The 15,357-nt window shown below is 38.9% G+C and overlaps 1 protein-coding gene across 1 annotated transcript in view; it reads right to left on the reverse strand.

Annotated features, from left to right (window-relative positions):
- Nucleotides 1-15,357, reverse strand: part of si:ch211-186j3.6 (neural-cadherin) — a 545,061-nt gene that overhangs the window by 82,725 nt on the left and 446,979 nt on the right. Inside the window, 2 exon segments of the mRNA XM_055154596.1 lie at nt 10,610-10,629; nt 10,632-10,775. Of these exon segments, the coding sequence (XP_055010571.1) occupies nt 10,610-10,629; nt 10,632-10,775 (164 nt within the window).

Here is a 15,357-nt window from a genome sequence, read left to right on the forward strand (position 1 = left end):
CTGCAAATGAAGATCTGTTTAATGTCATATTGTGGAACATTCAAAGCAGGGCAATGACATATCCATAGAAACAAGAAGGTGACAGACTCCCCAACTAAAAAGTTTCATAGTGTACCTTTATGTCTTTTTTCTCCCTTTGCAATTTTTGAACTTTTTGAACAATATCTCAAACTATCCCTCTCATCACTGTTGGTGCATGTATAAAAATAGCATCAAAACTTACTTAGAACTAGTTTGCGACTTTTTTTTTTTCCTGTTCCCTTGTTGTTTTCTGTTGTGCAAGTTTAATTTCACCACTGTTTGTAGCCTTCCTTATTGTTTGCAACAGTGACTGAAGTGTGAAAAGCACAAATGTCCAGCATCGCTAAAACAGAGTAACTCCCACTGCGGTTCAGAGGGATTTTTCTTGTGACTGGCCAAACTGATCCAAGTGCAACTCTTGGCCTTTAAGACTAATGGGGGCGAGAACAAAGAAGAAATATTCGAGTTGGTGGGTAAAAAGACTCGATCGATGAGCCAATTTGGTCCCCGGGCCAATAAGACGGCTCAGCTCCCCGGAGGTTGGTAAACAGTGGGAGAATGACAAAACAGCACACACAAAACTAATTTTTCCAGCGTTTGATCATGTTGTGGTGCCTGGCCAAGCAGCAGATGTAAAAATGAGACCCCAGAGCAGAGAAAAACATGTTTTACACATATTGGACAATGGATAAGAACATTGTGGATGAATGAGGGCAGAAGTAGTGTTGCCACAATACTGAACCAAAAAGTAGATTTTCATGGCATAGGCTGCTACAATAAAATAAAAATGCATATTCTATAACTCGAAGCTGTATAAACTTGCATACTTATTGGATTTAAGCATATTCAGTGATGTGTGTTTGTCTAAGGAGAGAGGGTGTGGCCTAAGAGTTCAATGCTAAGAGACACGGCCAAGGTCAGGAAGGCTGAAACCCGACCACCACTGGGCCAAGAAATATCTGACCGATTTGTCAAAGGTTTTATGGACTGATGAGATGAGAGTGACTCTTGACGGACCAGATGGATGGGCTTGTGGCTGGATAATGTGAGCACAGAGCTCCACTTCGACTCAGACACCAGCAAGGTGGAGGTGGGGTACTGGTATGGGCTGGTATTATTAAAGATGAGCTTGTTGGACCTTTTCGGGTTGAAGACACTTTCTTCAAGCACTGGTACAGGAAAAAATCTGCATCTTTCAAGAGGGCCGTCATTTTTCTGCAGGACAATGCTCGAAGTACTCCACTGCATGGCTAACCAGTACAGGCCTTAAAGATGAAAAAATAATGCCAGTGGTCCCCTTCCTCACCTGACCTAAACCTTATTGAGAACTTGTGGGCCCTTCTTAAATGGGAGATGGTAAAAGAAAACAGTCCACCTCTCTGAACACTGCCTGGGAGGCTGTGGTTGCTGCTTCACAAAAAGTTGATTGTCAACAGATGGAGAAACTGACACACTCCATGAATGGAAGCTTTATGGCCATTACTGAGAAGAAGGGTGGTTATATTGGTCACTTTCTTTAATGCCAGAAACGTTTATTTGTAAATTTTGAGGTGTTTGCTACTCTGAGTGAAAATGGAAAATGTAAATTTTTCATTTAGTTGCATAATAATTGTGCACACATAGATTTTCCAAAGCCAAAACTTCACTTTAACCTTCTTAAATATTCAGGTTTATTAACATTTTAGATTGACCCAGAGCATTGTAGTTCAGTTATAAAATTAATCCTTATAAATATGTACACAGTGTATACAATGCATTAGATGTTGCTCTGTCGAGACAGTCCAGAATGTGCTTCTATATTTGTCCTGCAACCCATCCTATTTAAACTATTTCTATGGCCCTTTATATACGTAAACTGATTATTTTATTATTATTATTTTTTAACTGCCGACCAATCTTTCCCAGTTTGCTGTCTTGGCGGCACGCATGGGTGTATAGTGCCAAGCCTACATCACAACACTGAGTCTTATTTTTTAATAGTCATGTTTATTTATTGCACATTTCTATGCTCCTGTTGTTCTTAAATGTTGCATTCCAACACTGCAATTTTCCCAGTGTGGTACTCTTATCTTATCAGCAGTAGCTCATCCTCTGATCCAAAAGGTCAGTGGTTAAATCCCGCTCTCGACATAAACATTGTTGGTAGACCCACTGACCCACAGGGTGGTGGTGCCATTCCAGCTACCACAGATAAACTGTGTCATTGTGTCCTGGGGCAAGACACTTAACCCACCTTGCCTCCTTTTTTTGTCTGCCTACACTAGTGTATGAACCAGTGAGTGAAGCGTTGAGTGCCTTGAAGGAAAAAAAGCGCTATATAAATGTGACAATTTACCTTTTTCAACATTTCATAGGCTTATAAAAGGTTGATATATGGCAATGTTTGATAAATGATTGGGCGATGGACCTTGTACATATAAAAAGGTCCTAGTTTAATCATTCTCATCTAATCCTGGTTTAGACCTGAATTTAGTCCCAGTTTTATGCGCTGTGTGTGGAAGTGTGAAAGCAGTCTGTGGCAGAATAATACGAACAGAACCAATAATGATGATGAGTAGAGCAAGATATTATCCAACTTGTCTGACTCTCCAATCAATCTTGTCACATAATCTTTGATGAGAAATATTGAATGAGATCCTCTCAGTACAAACAAATGGAGCGATGGGAGAATAGCAGAGGAAATGGGCGGTAGTGGGTGGGTCTGTCCTCATTTCAATTTCAAGCTGTTCCTGTGGGTGTCCCACTGAGCATCATTTTCTCCTCTCCAGCTCAGTCTGCCACTCAGCGCTGGGATAGATGAGAAGAAACTAGGGCTAGCGGTGGGTAACTATTAAAACAACTCTACTCTCTATCATCAACTCAGTCAGGTTCATGTAGTATATAAGCTTAGTGATACTTGTCAAAAAGTAGTAATGAATTACCAATACTCATGTTAAGAATAAATAAATAAATACATAAATAAAGTCTTTGCTTACACAGAGGTATGATCAAAATTGCAATTTGGCCAGGAAGAACATACAGCAGTGGATCAGTGTACAAGGACCTACTGTATAGCAGAGGGCAGGCAGAACATCCAGGCCAATGTTACGGGTCAGATCTGCAGAGAGATGACACTAAGAATGCCTGGTCTTGTCAGATCTCGGAAGCTAAGCAAGGCCACGCCTGGTTTGTACTTGGATGAGAGATCGCTGGGAATACCAGATGCTGCCGTGTTGCGCTAGTGGCAAAAACATGATTGTGTCCTTAGGCAAGGCACTTCACCCACTTTATCTAGTATGAATGTGGTGTGTGAGTCTTAGAGGGCCCGAGCGCACAGATTGGCAGCCTCGCTTCTGTCAGTCTGCCCCAGCTGCGGCTAGAATAGTAGCTTACCACCACTGAGTGTGGAGTGAATGAATAATGCACTGTAAAACGTCTTTGAGCACTATATAAATATGATGGATTATGATTAATCATATGCAGTGGACATTACAGGAAAAGCAATAGAATCTATGGAGATAAGCAGATGATGGACTTCCCACCAAGTCTTATATGAGGTACAGCTCCATGTCTATAAAATATTACACTCAATTTGGATATCCAGCATACTGTATAATGTGTAATGTGAACTACAAACATAAAAGTATATGGCCTTCTTATTCTGGCTGTAAACAACTGCATGTGTCATTTCATAACACCATTGAATATATAGCTAGAAGTACTCGTGCAGTTAAAATCTTATTATTTTTTCGTAAATCCAATTGCTCGATACACTCCCACCTCTTAACTTGCCCTCCCTCTTCTGTACAGCAGCCAAGAAGTACAAGAAGCCTTCAAGGTTGTTTACCTCAGAGAAGTGTGGGCTCCTTTCAAGGCTGCGTGATGAAGTATTAATTATATTTGAAATCTGCCGGGGCGAGACCACATACGCGCTCACTCTGCCACCTGATTTTACCCCCAATTAAAGCTGAACTGCGCGGGGCAATTTGGCACCGTCGTGTCTCCCAAGGGTGGCGTGTCGGGTGCCATAGCATTGAGTAGAATTGTGTTTTGAGGAAACAGTCCCACCCTCCCAGAAGCCTTCCTCGAACGACGCGCGGTAGGTGCTGTGTTTACTCACCCTCGCCTAATAATTCAATTACGCCCGATTATGTGCATATACATTGGGGTGTGCTTAGGTGTTTTTCTATGCGTCGGACTATACTGGGAAATTAAACCAAGCCCTGCGCTCATTATACGGGAACATTAGTCATTCACTCCGCCCAAATGTTCAACAGAGCACCAGCAGGAATTCCATTTTTAAAAACAGCACAAGCATATTATTATTATAGCCATATGTCACTAGGGCTCCCACTGATCAAATTAATTTCTTTTTTAGGAAAACTAAGATTGATGATTGCTCATAATTTGGTGTAATAATTTGTCATATAAACTCATTACTCTTACGCTTTATGATGTATTAAATGCCCAGTATCTAACTTTCTGGAGGTGGAGGTGCATGATTGAATGGAAAAAGAAAGTTAAAACCACGCTTCAAAACATTCTCCTTACACTTTCCCTCCTCCAGGCCAAATAAGTGTTAGGTAGGGCACATGTTTTTCTGTGCCGTAAAAACAACCAAAATGACAAAAACGCACTTTAGCCTTCTCTTTGGCTGAAAAGTTTCATACTGTGTGTTTAACTGTAGGATTGCAAAAAAGTTAGAAATGTTAGATAAAAAGTCAAGTTTGAATAGTCATGAGTCAGTTACTCATACATACTCGGTGATAAAGGGTAAATAGTCACATTTTTATATAGAGATTTTCCACCTTCAAGGCCCTTCATGAACATATACACACACACTACTACATGAATGTTCAAATACACTCGGGGTGCGGTGGGGTGAAAGTGTGAATTTTGTTATAATTTTGTATCTTTGCTATTTGAACTTATATAAATTACTGTGAATTACAAAAACTGAGATGGAATTGTTTGAGTAAATTAATAAATGTACTTGTTTTAATATATTTCCACGGCAACTAGCTCTTTCATTTACAGACTGCAACTATTTATATACTTGAGAGAAGAGACTCCAGTAAACAATCTTTTCTGCTATTACAAGCAATCTCTCAGTGACATATTTTGCATTTCTGTTAACAGTTAAATATCTATATGCTATCTATGACCTTGTATAAAGAGTTCGCTGAATGAGTTTAAATCCATGTATGTCCTTCTATAGTTAGAACCTTCCCCGGTGTATATACACACGGAAGCTGCTTTGTAAGACATGTATGCGCCTGCTACGTTTTCTAATATCAGATAACGGACTTCTTTCAACTCTCTGAAATTGTGGGTTAAGTATCTTGTCCAAGGGCACATTACAGTCATTTTAGGGAAAGCAGATGGAAAAAAAAATCTCTAGGAAAACAGATTTTGGGAACTTTTCAACAGCTGGATGCTAGGAGTGTCACGATATCCAAGTCTCAATATCCAGGTATGAACTTCACAGTACGATATTTATTGCAATGTCGTAGGAAAGCTCATGATATGATGGGGAGTCTCACGATTAGGGATGTAGCAATATCCAAATCTCTCAGTACAATATTTTCACGCTATACATCTCACGATACCATATTTATTACGATATTTTGTGGAGGCAAACAAAACTGTTAATATGCAACTTTTTCCTCTTAAAATGCCTTGACAAGACTTAATCCAAAGAATTAAGACTTAAAAGTGCTTAGAACTGTTATTTCTTCTTTTAGTCTACACTGAAATGAAGGATCATGGACTATGTAGTTCTCTCTGTCTTTTTTTAGCTGTTGCTGCACCATAACTCTTAATTTAAGCAAAGAGACTTGTAATTCGATATATTGTGAGAACTTTGACGATACGATATCACAATGTTTTGGTTATTGTTACATCCCTACTGTATGCATTTCACATTATTCCCTAAAATGACTGTATATAAACAGCACTGTGTATACTGATTTTGCACAAAGCACTTTTTGTCTGCTAACGTTTATAATGAGCAATTTTTGTGAACTGAAATTATTTTGTGAACTACTATTTTCAAAAGGGACTCTTCTGAAGCGGCTGTTTCTTTTAACCTGTGAGAGTATTCACTAAAAAGACCCAAGTCAAATAAAACTTAAAAATGGGCACATCAAACACGATACTCCTTCATTTGAAATTCTGTGTATTCCTTTTTTTAAGTTTGGAGAATTTTATGAAAAGAATGTCTGATGTGTGCACATGGACCCTATTATGATGGAAGGAAATACTAGCACAGGGTGGAAGTTGAAATGATATTTTAGATGAAGGAATATTATTTTTACTTAGGAATACAATAATAATGCCAAATCCTTCCTCTATCGAACGGGATGGTTCAGGAGGAGTTTGAAAGGTCAATCTTTTCAGACAGTGTTCACATTCATCTGCATTCTGAGGTGCTGCTTGGATATTTCCTGAACTGGAGATATAGAAAATTATTTCATTCCACAACATTCCATCAAACTATTCCTCATAGTTTTGTGTTGTTGAATCAATTAATTGTAATTGAGTGAGCTGCCTTGTGGTTGATGGGCACAGGTTTAACCCACTGTGCCACAGGCTCCCTCACATATTGTATGTTTAACTTTTAATGAAATAAAAATATTTTTCATTTTCAACGGTCACTTTTATCTTAGCCCTGTCACAACATTAAATATACTATAGCTAATTTTGAGGACTGTGTTTTAATTAAGGTTAAGGAACCGTATTTTTCAGACTATAAGATACACTTAAAATCCTGTAATTTTCTCAAAAATCAGCAGTGCGCCTTATAATACGGTGTGCCTTATGTATTATGTATTCTGGTTATGCTTACTGACCTCGAACCAATTTTATGTGATTAAAAATCTGCCAAAATGTTTTAGTACAACTTTAGTAAACTATGAAGCAGCACCGCTTGATGAATTGTCGGAGCATTACAGCTACCGTAGTCAGGAGCCTTGCAGAGTAAAGGGCAAAGTATAGTTCTTTTATTATGTTTGTTCATTGATTTTTTTATTATTATTATTTTAATTAATTTATTCTATTAGTTTCCTTATGGTTGAAAAATAATTTTGCAGATTTTTTTTTTAAGTAAAATGTTTTACATTGCTATGTGAAGCACTTTGGAAACTGTTTTGTTTATAAAATGTGCTATACAAATAAAGTTGGATTGGATTGAATTGGATATTTCTGCTTTGACACACACTGCTGCCATTGCCTTGTTGCCATAGTTTTTGATTTATGGATCTGCGTCGAGGTCTATGCGCTGCAAATGTACGCAAATGTTGCATTAAGCACATTATTACTCAATGTATATTTGAGTCCTTCTCGTAGGAAATAAAAAAATAATAATTTAATTATCCCCCCACATTCACATTCATAATACACATTTACCAAGACAAGGAGGCAACGCCGGGCGAATTACGCCACTATTTGCCAATGGATCATGTATGCCTGAGCTAAGGGATCAGTCTCAAGTGTCGTCCGTTTATTTTGTTTAATGCGCCTTATAATCTGGTGCACCTTATGTAGGAAAACAAACAAGAGACTTCAACATTATTGTTACTGCGCCTTAAAATCCAGTGCACCTTATAGTCTGAAAAATACGGTATCCTTAATTTAATATACTTAATTTAATGCTAAGACAACTTTAAGAATCAGGACAGTGAAGTAGGCAGTTGTTTCCACATGGTTATCAACACACTCCACCCATACAGTCGTTTCTCTCACTCTGATATAACAGTGATGACACCTGTCTGGGATAGTTGCCAGTTGTTTCTACATGGTTCTAACTCAACCTGATGACAAAAGGGGGAAAAAAAGAGTCTCATAGGAAGCTACTTATATATGGTTCTCATACAACAAAGTGCCATTTAACTTAAGTGATATCCTCCTTTGTTATTTCTCAAATGAAAACTTGAGAAATAACACTTGCAGTGTAAACTGGCATAGTGTGAAGGGCATTTCCCTGAGCTAAAACTCCCTTATAGCACCTTTAATGTACTATGCTCAAAACCACTGGATTGTAAAGGATTGAACAAAATAAGATATACATCGAAAATAAAGATGCCCTAACCCTAACCTTTAAATCCAAAACAATATAAGAAGTTTAACCTTCATGGTTCAAAGCGTCAGTTGGAAGTAATACTGGAATCTTTCAGTCAAATCTCCCCAGAAATATCTAAAGCAAGAAAGAAACCTATATCATAGAGCGCATAAAAAGTCTAAACCGTCAAATCAAAATTCATTGTGTTTTTCTGCATCTCCGCTGGAGTGTAAAGATTTCCACTCTGTGCCAACTTGAGAAAGGCACATAGCACGCACAAATGCACACCGAGCTCTGCAATGACTCCTCGGGGGCACAAAAAGTAGCTTAAGAACAAAGAAAAACTCTAATATGTTTTAACTAACTGCCGTGTTGCCATTCCAGTCACACGCAAACCCAACAACACAAGGCGCATTGTAAATTTGCAGCTAGCCAAGAGTAGCGCATACTAATTTCCCCTTTCCTGATTAAAAGCAAACTCGGTGCACTATGGTGGAAAACATAATCGTATGCAGAATTGGTTATATTTCTATCAAAGCGCGTAGCGGGGGTTCTAGTAGCTCTCAACGGGAGGTGTGACGGTATATGAGATTAGACACCCATTGCACTCTGGGATAAAGACACTATTTATGATGGATAAGTGGTATGCTCTTGCTCCCCATGTGGCTGGATCCGGGGGCGCGGTGACATTTAAGAGAAAAGTGGAGATGAATGGATAGAGGGAGGATGAATGAGTGAATGAGAGAGATGAGAGGAGAAGGAGGAGGAGGGAGCGCCCGCAGAGCACGTAATCACCATCAGTCTGAGCGGCCGGGTCTGGATCGATATGTGTGGTCACAGGGCAGAGAGGAAAGGGGGAGTAAAAGGAGAGGAGAGAGTGACAGAGAGAAAGAGAGGTTGTGGTGATGACAAGAGATAATATGAAATCACCTGAAAAGGGTACTGGGAACTAGAATCATATACAGCAATAATAATTTATCATTTATTTTTATGGGATACTGTACAACTGAGCCTACCCCAACCACAGTAGAAGAGTATGAAGACACATTTTAATTTGTATATATGTTTTGTTTTGTTTTTATAAACCAGTGGGTTACAATTACAGAATCTTTAGTTGTTGAACTTTGATTGAAAATGAAAATCTCAATAGATTTTCTAATACAGAAAATGGTTGGCCGTTGTATCTAGTTAATATTTGCATTTTTAGGGCATTGTGTAACTCTTTTGGTGGAGGGTCTGCCATCTGCTTTTCTCCGTGGAGATGTTACTGCTTGGTCTGAGATGTTTCACAATATGGCATTAAACCTTTCTATCATCATGGAGATCAAACTGGGCCAAGTTACAGGTCAGTTTTGGGCTATAAAACAACCTGCAATTGAATAAATGTAAAAGAATTCGACGCAGAGCAATGACAAGTTACATAATGCAACTTTTTAATATATTTGCCTTCAATCTCCTAGTCAGGCTGGCACCACCTAGTGCTCAGTTTCATTTCTCTCCAGCGAATAGGTCAGGAATCGGAATACAGTAGATGGTTTGCAAGAACCCCGGAAGTGCGAGTCTGGACACCAGCCAATCAGAGAAGAGCCATGCATTTTGTGGTGGCAACAATTCCCGAGATCGAGGATTTAAAGCCAGAACAAAGAGCATGTTTGGTGAATTTTATCAAAGGGAAAGACAGGATTTGGTGCATTACATATGTCACGACCAAATAGCAGCGATTGGTTAAATAAAAAAAGTACCTGCCTACCATCGAGCGAATGAATCCTAATGCTGTGAGGTCAGACGGTTTCCACGAAGTGAAATCGGCTGATGAATCAGGCTATCAATCTCCATCATAGGCAGATATTTTGTTCGGTCTCACCACTTTAAATGATCAAGCAAACAACAAAGTTTGATTTGAATGTGAATGTGACTATTCTGCTCCTTTTAAGGTTTGTCGTGAAACAAGGATAGGTATTATTTTCCATCTCCATCATTCATACTATTCCCATGTAGAGCAGTACAATCTGGAGCCAGAAATTTTATTTTTAGTCCAGTCATTTATTTTGGGGTAGATTATCAAAATTGGTCATATATATTGACAGACCCTATTGGCCATTGGCTGCTTTGAATTCTCAAAAAAAAAATAGCATATAGTATATACATTAACACTCTACAAAATTACTCTTTCTAAATGTAAAATGCATTGTGTAACTTTTCTGCTGGAAATAGTATTGCTTTGCCTCAAATGTTTCACAGTATGACATTAAACCATTCTATCTTCATGAAAACCAAACCAGACCAAATTACAGGTCAGATCTGTGGAGATGCGACCTTGCTCACAGTCAGAATGCCTGTTTTTCGAGGGATTTTTGAGTTATAAACGCACCTGTAATTGAATAAATGTAAAGCAGAGCTGTTTAATATTCCAGGCAGAGCAATGACATCTCCACAGAAATAAGCAGAAGATGGACACTCCACCAGAAAACTTACACAAAGCATCTTTAAGATAGAATAAGTAGTGTCTAGCCTTGGTAAAGCTGTAAAGCTGTATAAAGTGGATCTTACCTCCAAACGTATGTATTCATTTGTTCCTTGGAGATCAGGCTTAGGATCGTGCTGCTGTGCTTGCGAGTTCGGACCAGGACTTGAACAAATGTCCTTCGAGGAGGCAGCAGGGACGTCAGCTGGTAATGGACATGGCTGTTCCCGTCAAAGGAGTACTCCGGGGCCACTGCGAAGCACAAATCGTGTCAAAATACTGCAAAATAGTTCTTTGATGCAAAATTTTCGAGGACATCTCACTTTAAAGCAACCTCAAAAGACTTGGCGGCAGGGCTCATATGCAAAGGACACCCGATTGAATATGTATGGGTGGTTTAGCTCATCTTTTCGCAGACTCGTGTTAGAAAGTGGATTTTTGTGCACGCCGAGGGAGAATAAAATTGCATATCAACGTTTTTTTTTTTTTTTAAGTCATTCTTCCATCTTATGGCATATGCAAGTCAAATTACACCCGCTATATCGCTTTGTCTCCCTCTGTCTCAGTTCAGTGTGTCAGACTTATCTCTTCATCCACTCTCAAATCTCTACGGTTCCGATTAGCTAGAATTCACACCAGCTATATATAATAAAATGGTGTAATTTACTGGTGCGTTAAAGGGGCATTGCGCAACTTTTCTGGTGGAGGGTCCGTCACCCGCTTGTCTCGATGGAGATGTTATTGCTTTGCCTGGAATGTTCCATGGTGTGATATTAAACAAATCTATCTAGCATTTGTTCATTGCCGGTGTTTCTATTCCTCAAAAATACAATAACCCTCTCTGTTAAAAGGGTTGCCTCTCCATAGATCTGACCTGTAATGTAGTCTATAGTTGTCTCCCTTGAGATAGAGAGGTTTGATCTCTACTGTGGAACATTCCAGACAAATGAATACCATTTCCATGAAGACAAGCAGAAAAGTTGCGCAATGCAGATTTAATATGTAAAAAAAACTAAAACGGCAAGTGGTACATTGCATAGTATATACTGTAAAATACTAGACAATAGCTGGGCGTTCATTTGCTTCAATCACTTAACAGACCAGGCCATTATTTGAGACCAGGCTTCAATTTGGAGCAGGCGATTAATTCCTTCTTCACAAAAATCTTGCTCAGCAAAACTGGGAAAATATGGTAGTCAAATTCTTTAACCAGTACGACTATAATTTACAGTTTTTACGACATGTCTTGGAGGAGGCGTTGCCATTATACGATGGCCTAGGGACTACTTTGCCTACCTTGTCGGCACAATTTCTGCTACCTCATCCCGTGCCTTTCCTTACCCCTTTGCCACAACTTTCCTCTTACGTCACAGCAGCTATGATGGCCTTGCTGCTTCCTCCGAATTGCCAAACTGAAGTAATAAACTACTTTCATTTCCTGCCTATGTTACGCCATGATTCTTTTTTACGTCACTTCAAAATGGGGATTTCACAGCAACGTCATCTGATCTGCCACTTTTTCATTGAAGGTGAGGGTGATCCGATGCAGCGCAGAGAATATAGCCTATCCATTCATTCACACAACCAGTCTGGTAAAGGCAGGACTGAACTGAAGTCAAAGTGCTACTATGTCGGCTGTAAACATCATGCTCTCTATGGTGTCACTGCACTAATCATGATATCTTGGTTAAATAAAGCAGAAAAAATGGAAAATGGGAGTTTGAGCAGCCTCCTCGGCAATAGCCAGAATGACTGCTGGGGGTGTCGGCATAGACTATTTTCTATACAGATTCTGCGTTTATTTGGACAGGCGGTGATTTATCAAAATAAACACCTGCACCCAGCGTTTAAAGGGACCCGGCGGTTAACTGAAACCTGGCTATTATTTGGTATTTTACAGTATAGAGAAATATTGAGTACATTCAACCTGGAAGACAGTGTTTCCTTCCTGAATCCTACTTCTTGTCACCTGCATGCCAGATTCAGCCAATCACAGTTTCTCAAAGAATCATCTCTCAAGTCATTCTAAAAACACTCTCTCTTTCCAATTCTTCTTTTTTTTCTTTTTTTTTTCAAATCTATTTGCTGCTACTTTCTACTGTTCAGTGACCATAGCAGGAGCAGCTGCATCTTCGTACACTCCATAATCTTCTCTTCACAAGTATCAATGTCTAGACTTGCCTGGGGTCGAGATTACCCATGCCTCCAATACTATATAAAGATGTCAGTCTGTTTAATCTCGTTCAGATCTCAGAGTTCCGATGGGTGAGTGACACCCATATGTGTCAGGGATACACATGGTCCGTTTGTATCAAAATAAATATGGCTGCTTATGGACTTTGACTTAGACACAAGGGAAATTACTTGGACACAGTAGCTCACAAAATAACAAAAGCGAAATGGTAATAAATTCTGAATAAGTAGCAAAAATAGAAAGCGACTGGTGTGAAATGAGGCATAATTATATAAATGTGTATGCGCAAGTAAAAATAAAATATAATATAGGAATAAAGTCATAAAAATATAAAGAAAAGGAAAAAGGGAAAAAATCTGTTTATCTGAGGTGAGAGAAATGTAGTCTTGTTTGTAAATGATAGGTCATCGATGAGTTTCACATGCGTCATTGAAAAACAGAATCATTCTGGATGATGTTTAGATGATAATAATAATAGTAGATCTATTCCACTGACTACAGTACATGCTAGGGTCTACTTTATTTTCTGTCACTTCAGGTTTAATTAAGTTCAAAGTTATTATTTCTCTCCCATGTCCATTCAATGCTCTTGACCTAAAAGAAAATCAGATTTAAAAATATTATAATAATGAAATGTTTTTCTTTTTTATGAAGAAAATAAAGCCTGAAGCAGCTCATAATTGAGATACTGAATGCAGAAATGTAGAGAGGACTAAGTGGGCCAGGCTACAGTTCACACTCCAAAATAGACTCTTGTGAGCTTTAAGCCATGTTAGAATGTTCAAAACATCATCAAAACCATATCTGCTGTATTTTGTTTTCATTTATATGTTTGAATAACCCTTTAGCACTAGTACTGTCTAGATCTCCAAAGCTCACAATCCTCTTATCCACCTTGTGATGTCATGAAGCAATAGTTTTCAAGTTAACAGCTACTTTACCTTTTGTTTAGTAGAGACTGGAAATTCCAAATTGAAATAATCCAAATGATTATGAAGGTGTTTGGAGTTTAAAAGTACAGTAAAGAAATTCCTCTATTACTACATGACTACTACATCACAAGGCGTAACAAAAGTGTATTCCATTTGAGAAAACTCTAAATATGCAGAGTTTGTATGTTAGACATGTGAAACAAAACACAACTCCAGGTATGCTCACAAGAAACCATTATAACATAGATCAGAAGCAATACGGTCCCTTTAAAAATCTGAAACAGGCCCTTTAAATTACTAGAAATACTGTGAAATACAGTAAACACTGCTGTAAATAAAATGTAATATTCTCCCTCTTTTTAATTATTTCCAATATTTCCAGTAATGTCTTAGAATTTATTATGAAAAGTTCCATCTAAAATTCTGTTCCAACACGCCTCTATTTCTCAACTGCGTATGAATCAAATCTACTGGACAAATTTGAAACGCTTGCAGCAATTTCAATAGTGCTTACATCTGCTTACCCGGCAAAACAGCAAAACCGCCTTTAAATCCATACAAACCGTGCCTTTAACTAATACCCCCATACGTATGACTCACAAGCCCATCCACGAACAAACTGCATTGGAAACTCCATTTAAACTCCCCGTAGCCGTACTCTGCTTGAATCCTATCGGGGTGGGTGGGTTTGTGATGTTACACGCTCCCCGGCTATAAACAAGAGTGCGCTGGATGCTACGGTCAGCACAAACTCTCTCTGGACGTGAACTCCTCCATCTGAAGAAAGTGGAGAGTGGGTGAGGAGGGGTCATTAAAAAGCCCATCTCATCCGAACAGTCTGCAAAGCACCTTTAGAGCTATAACAGGGCCAAAGCACCGCCTGCCAAGGATCTGAATGTGGCCGCTAACAACAATTACAAGGCCATAATGAAGGCGCCTCGGAGGTAGCACTCCACAATATGAAGTGCTCTAGTTGTTTACGCGCGGGCAGAGCGAAGTGGACACCTGCGGAGGGAGGATGGGTCAGGGTAAGCTGTGTGTTTACGGGGATGTTATGGGGATGATTTAAAGGCAGGCGTGTGATTAAAAGGATGACGCTTATGTATTTGTAGTAGTAAGTGAGTAAGCAGACACACTAACTGGGCCAACTCCGCGCAAACAGTGAGAGATTCAGGACTACATTCATACCATACTCCATACAACTGTACAACACGCAATGATGGAACAGATAATACTACCTACAACTGTACAACAACGCACCTTTATGTAACAGATAATACTCCCTACAATAGCAAAAGGAGAAATTCAATTGGATACTTCCATTTATCTGCCTGCAGGGAGGAGCTAACTATACTGAAATTACTCTGAAAGTACCACACCTACTTGTTCACAGTTTCTGCTTGTTAGCTAGGCCTATTGCACGGCCTAGCGCCGAGTCTGCACCTGTTTTTAATCACTCCTAAAAATGCACAGTTTTTCACTTTTTTTAATAAGTGACATGTACATTTCTTTTTGTTGAGTATCTTATTGTTTTCTATGTTTTAGTAGTTATATTGTGTTTGTATTGTGTATTGTGTTGTAATGCGATTGTCCTTGTCTGTTTGTGTACAGCTGTGTAGTGCTGTGTAGTTTTTAAAGTGCTTTATAAATAAAGTTGGTATGGTGTTGAACTTGCACTGAGTGTGGGGTCATATTAGCATAATTATGG

Source organism: Boleophthalmus pectinirostris, unplaced genomic scaffold (genome assembly GCF_026225935.1).
Source record: "Boleophthalmus pectinirostris isolate CB_2022bp ecotype Guang Dong unplaced genomic scaffold, ASM2622593v1 HiC_scaffold_19, whole genome shotgun sequence".
Lineage (NCBI taxonomy): Eukaryota > Metazoa > Chordata > Actinopteri > Gobiiformes > Gobiidae > Boleophthalmus > Boleophthalmus pectinirostris.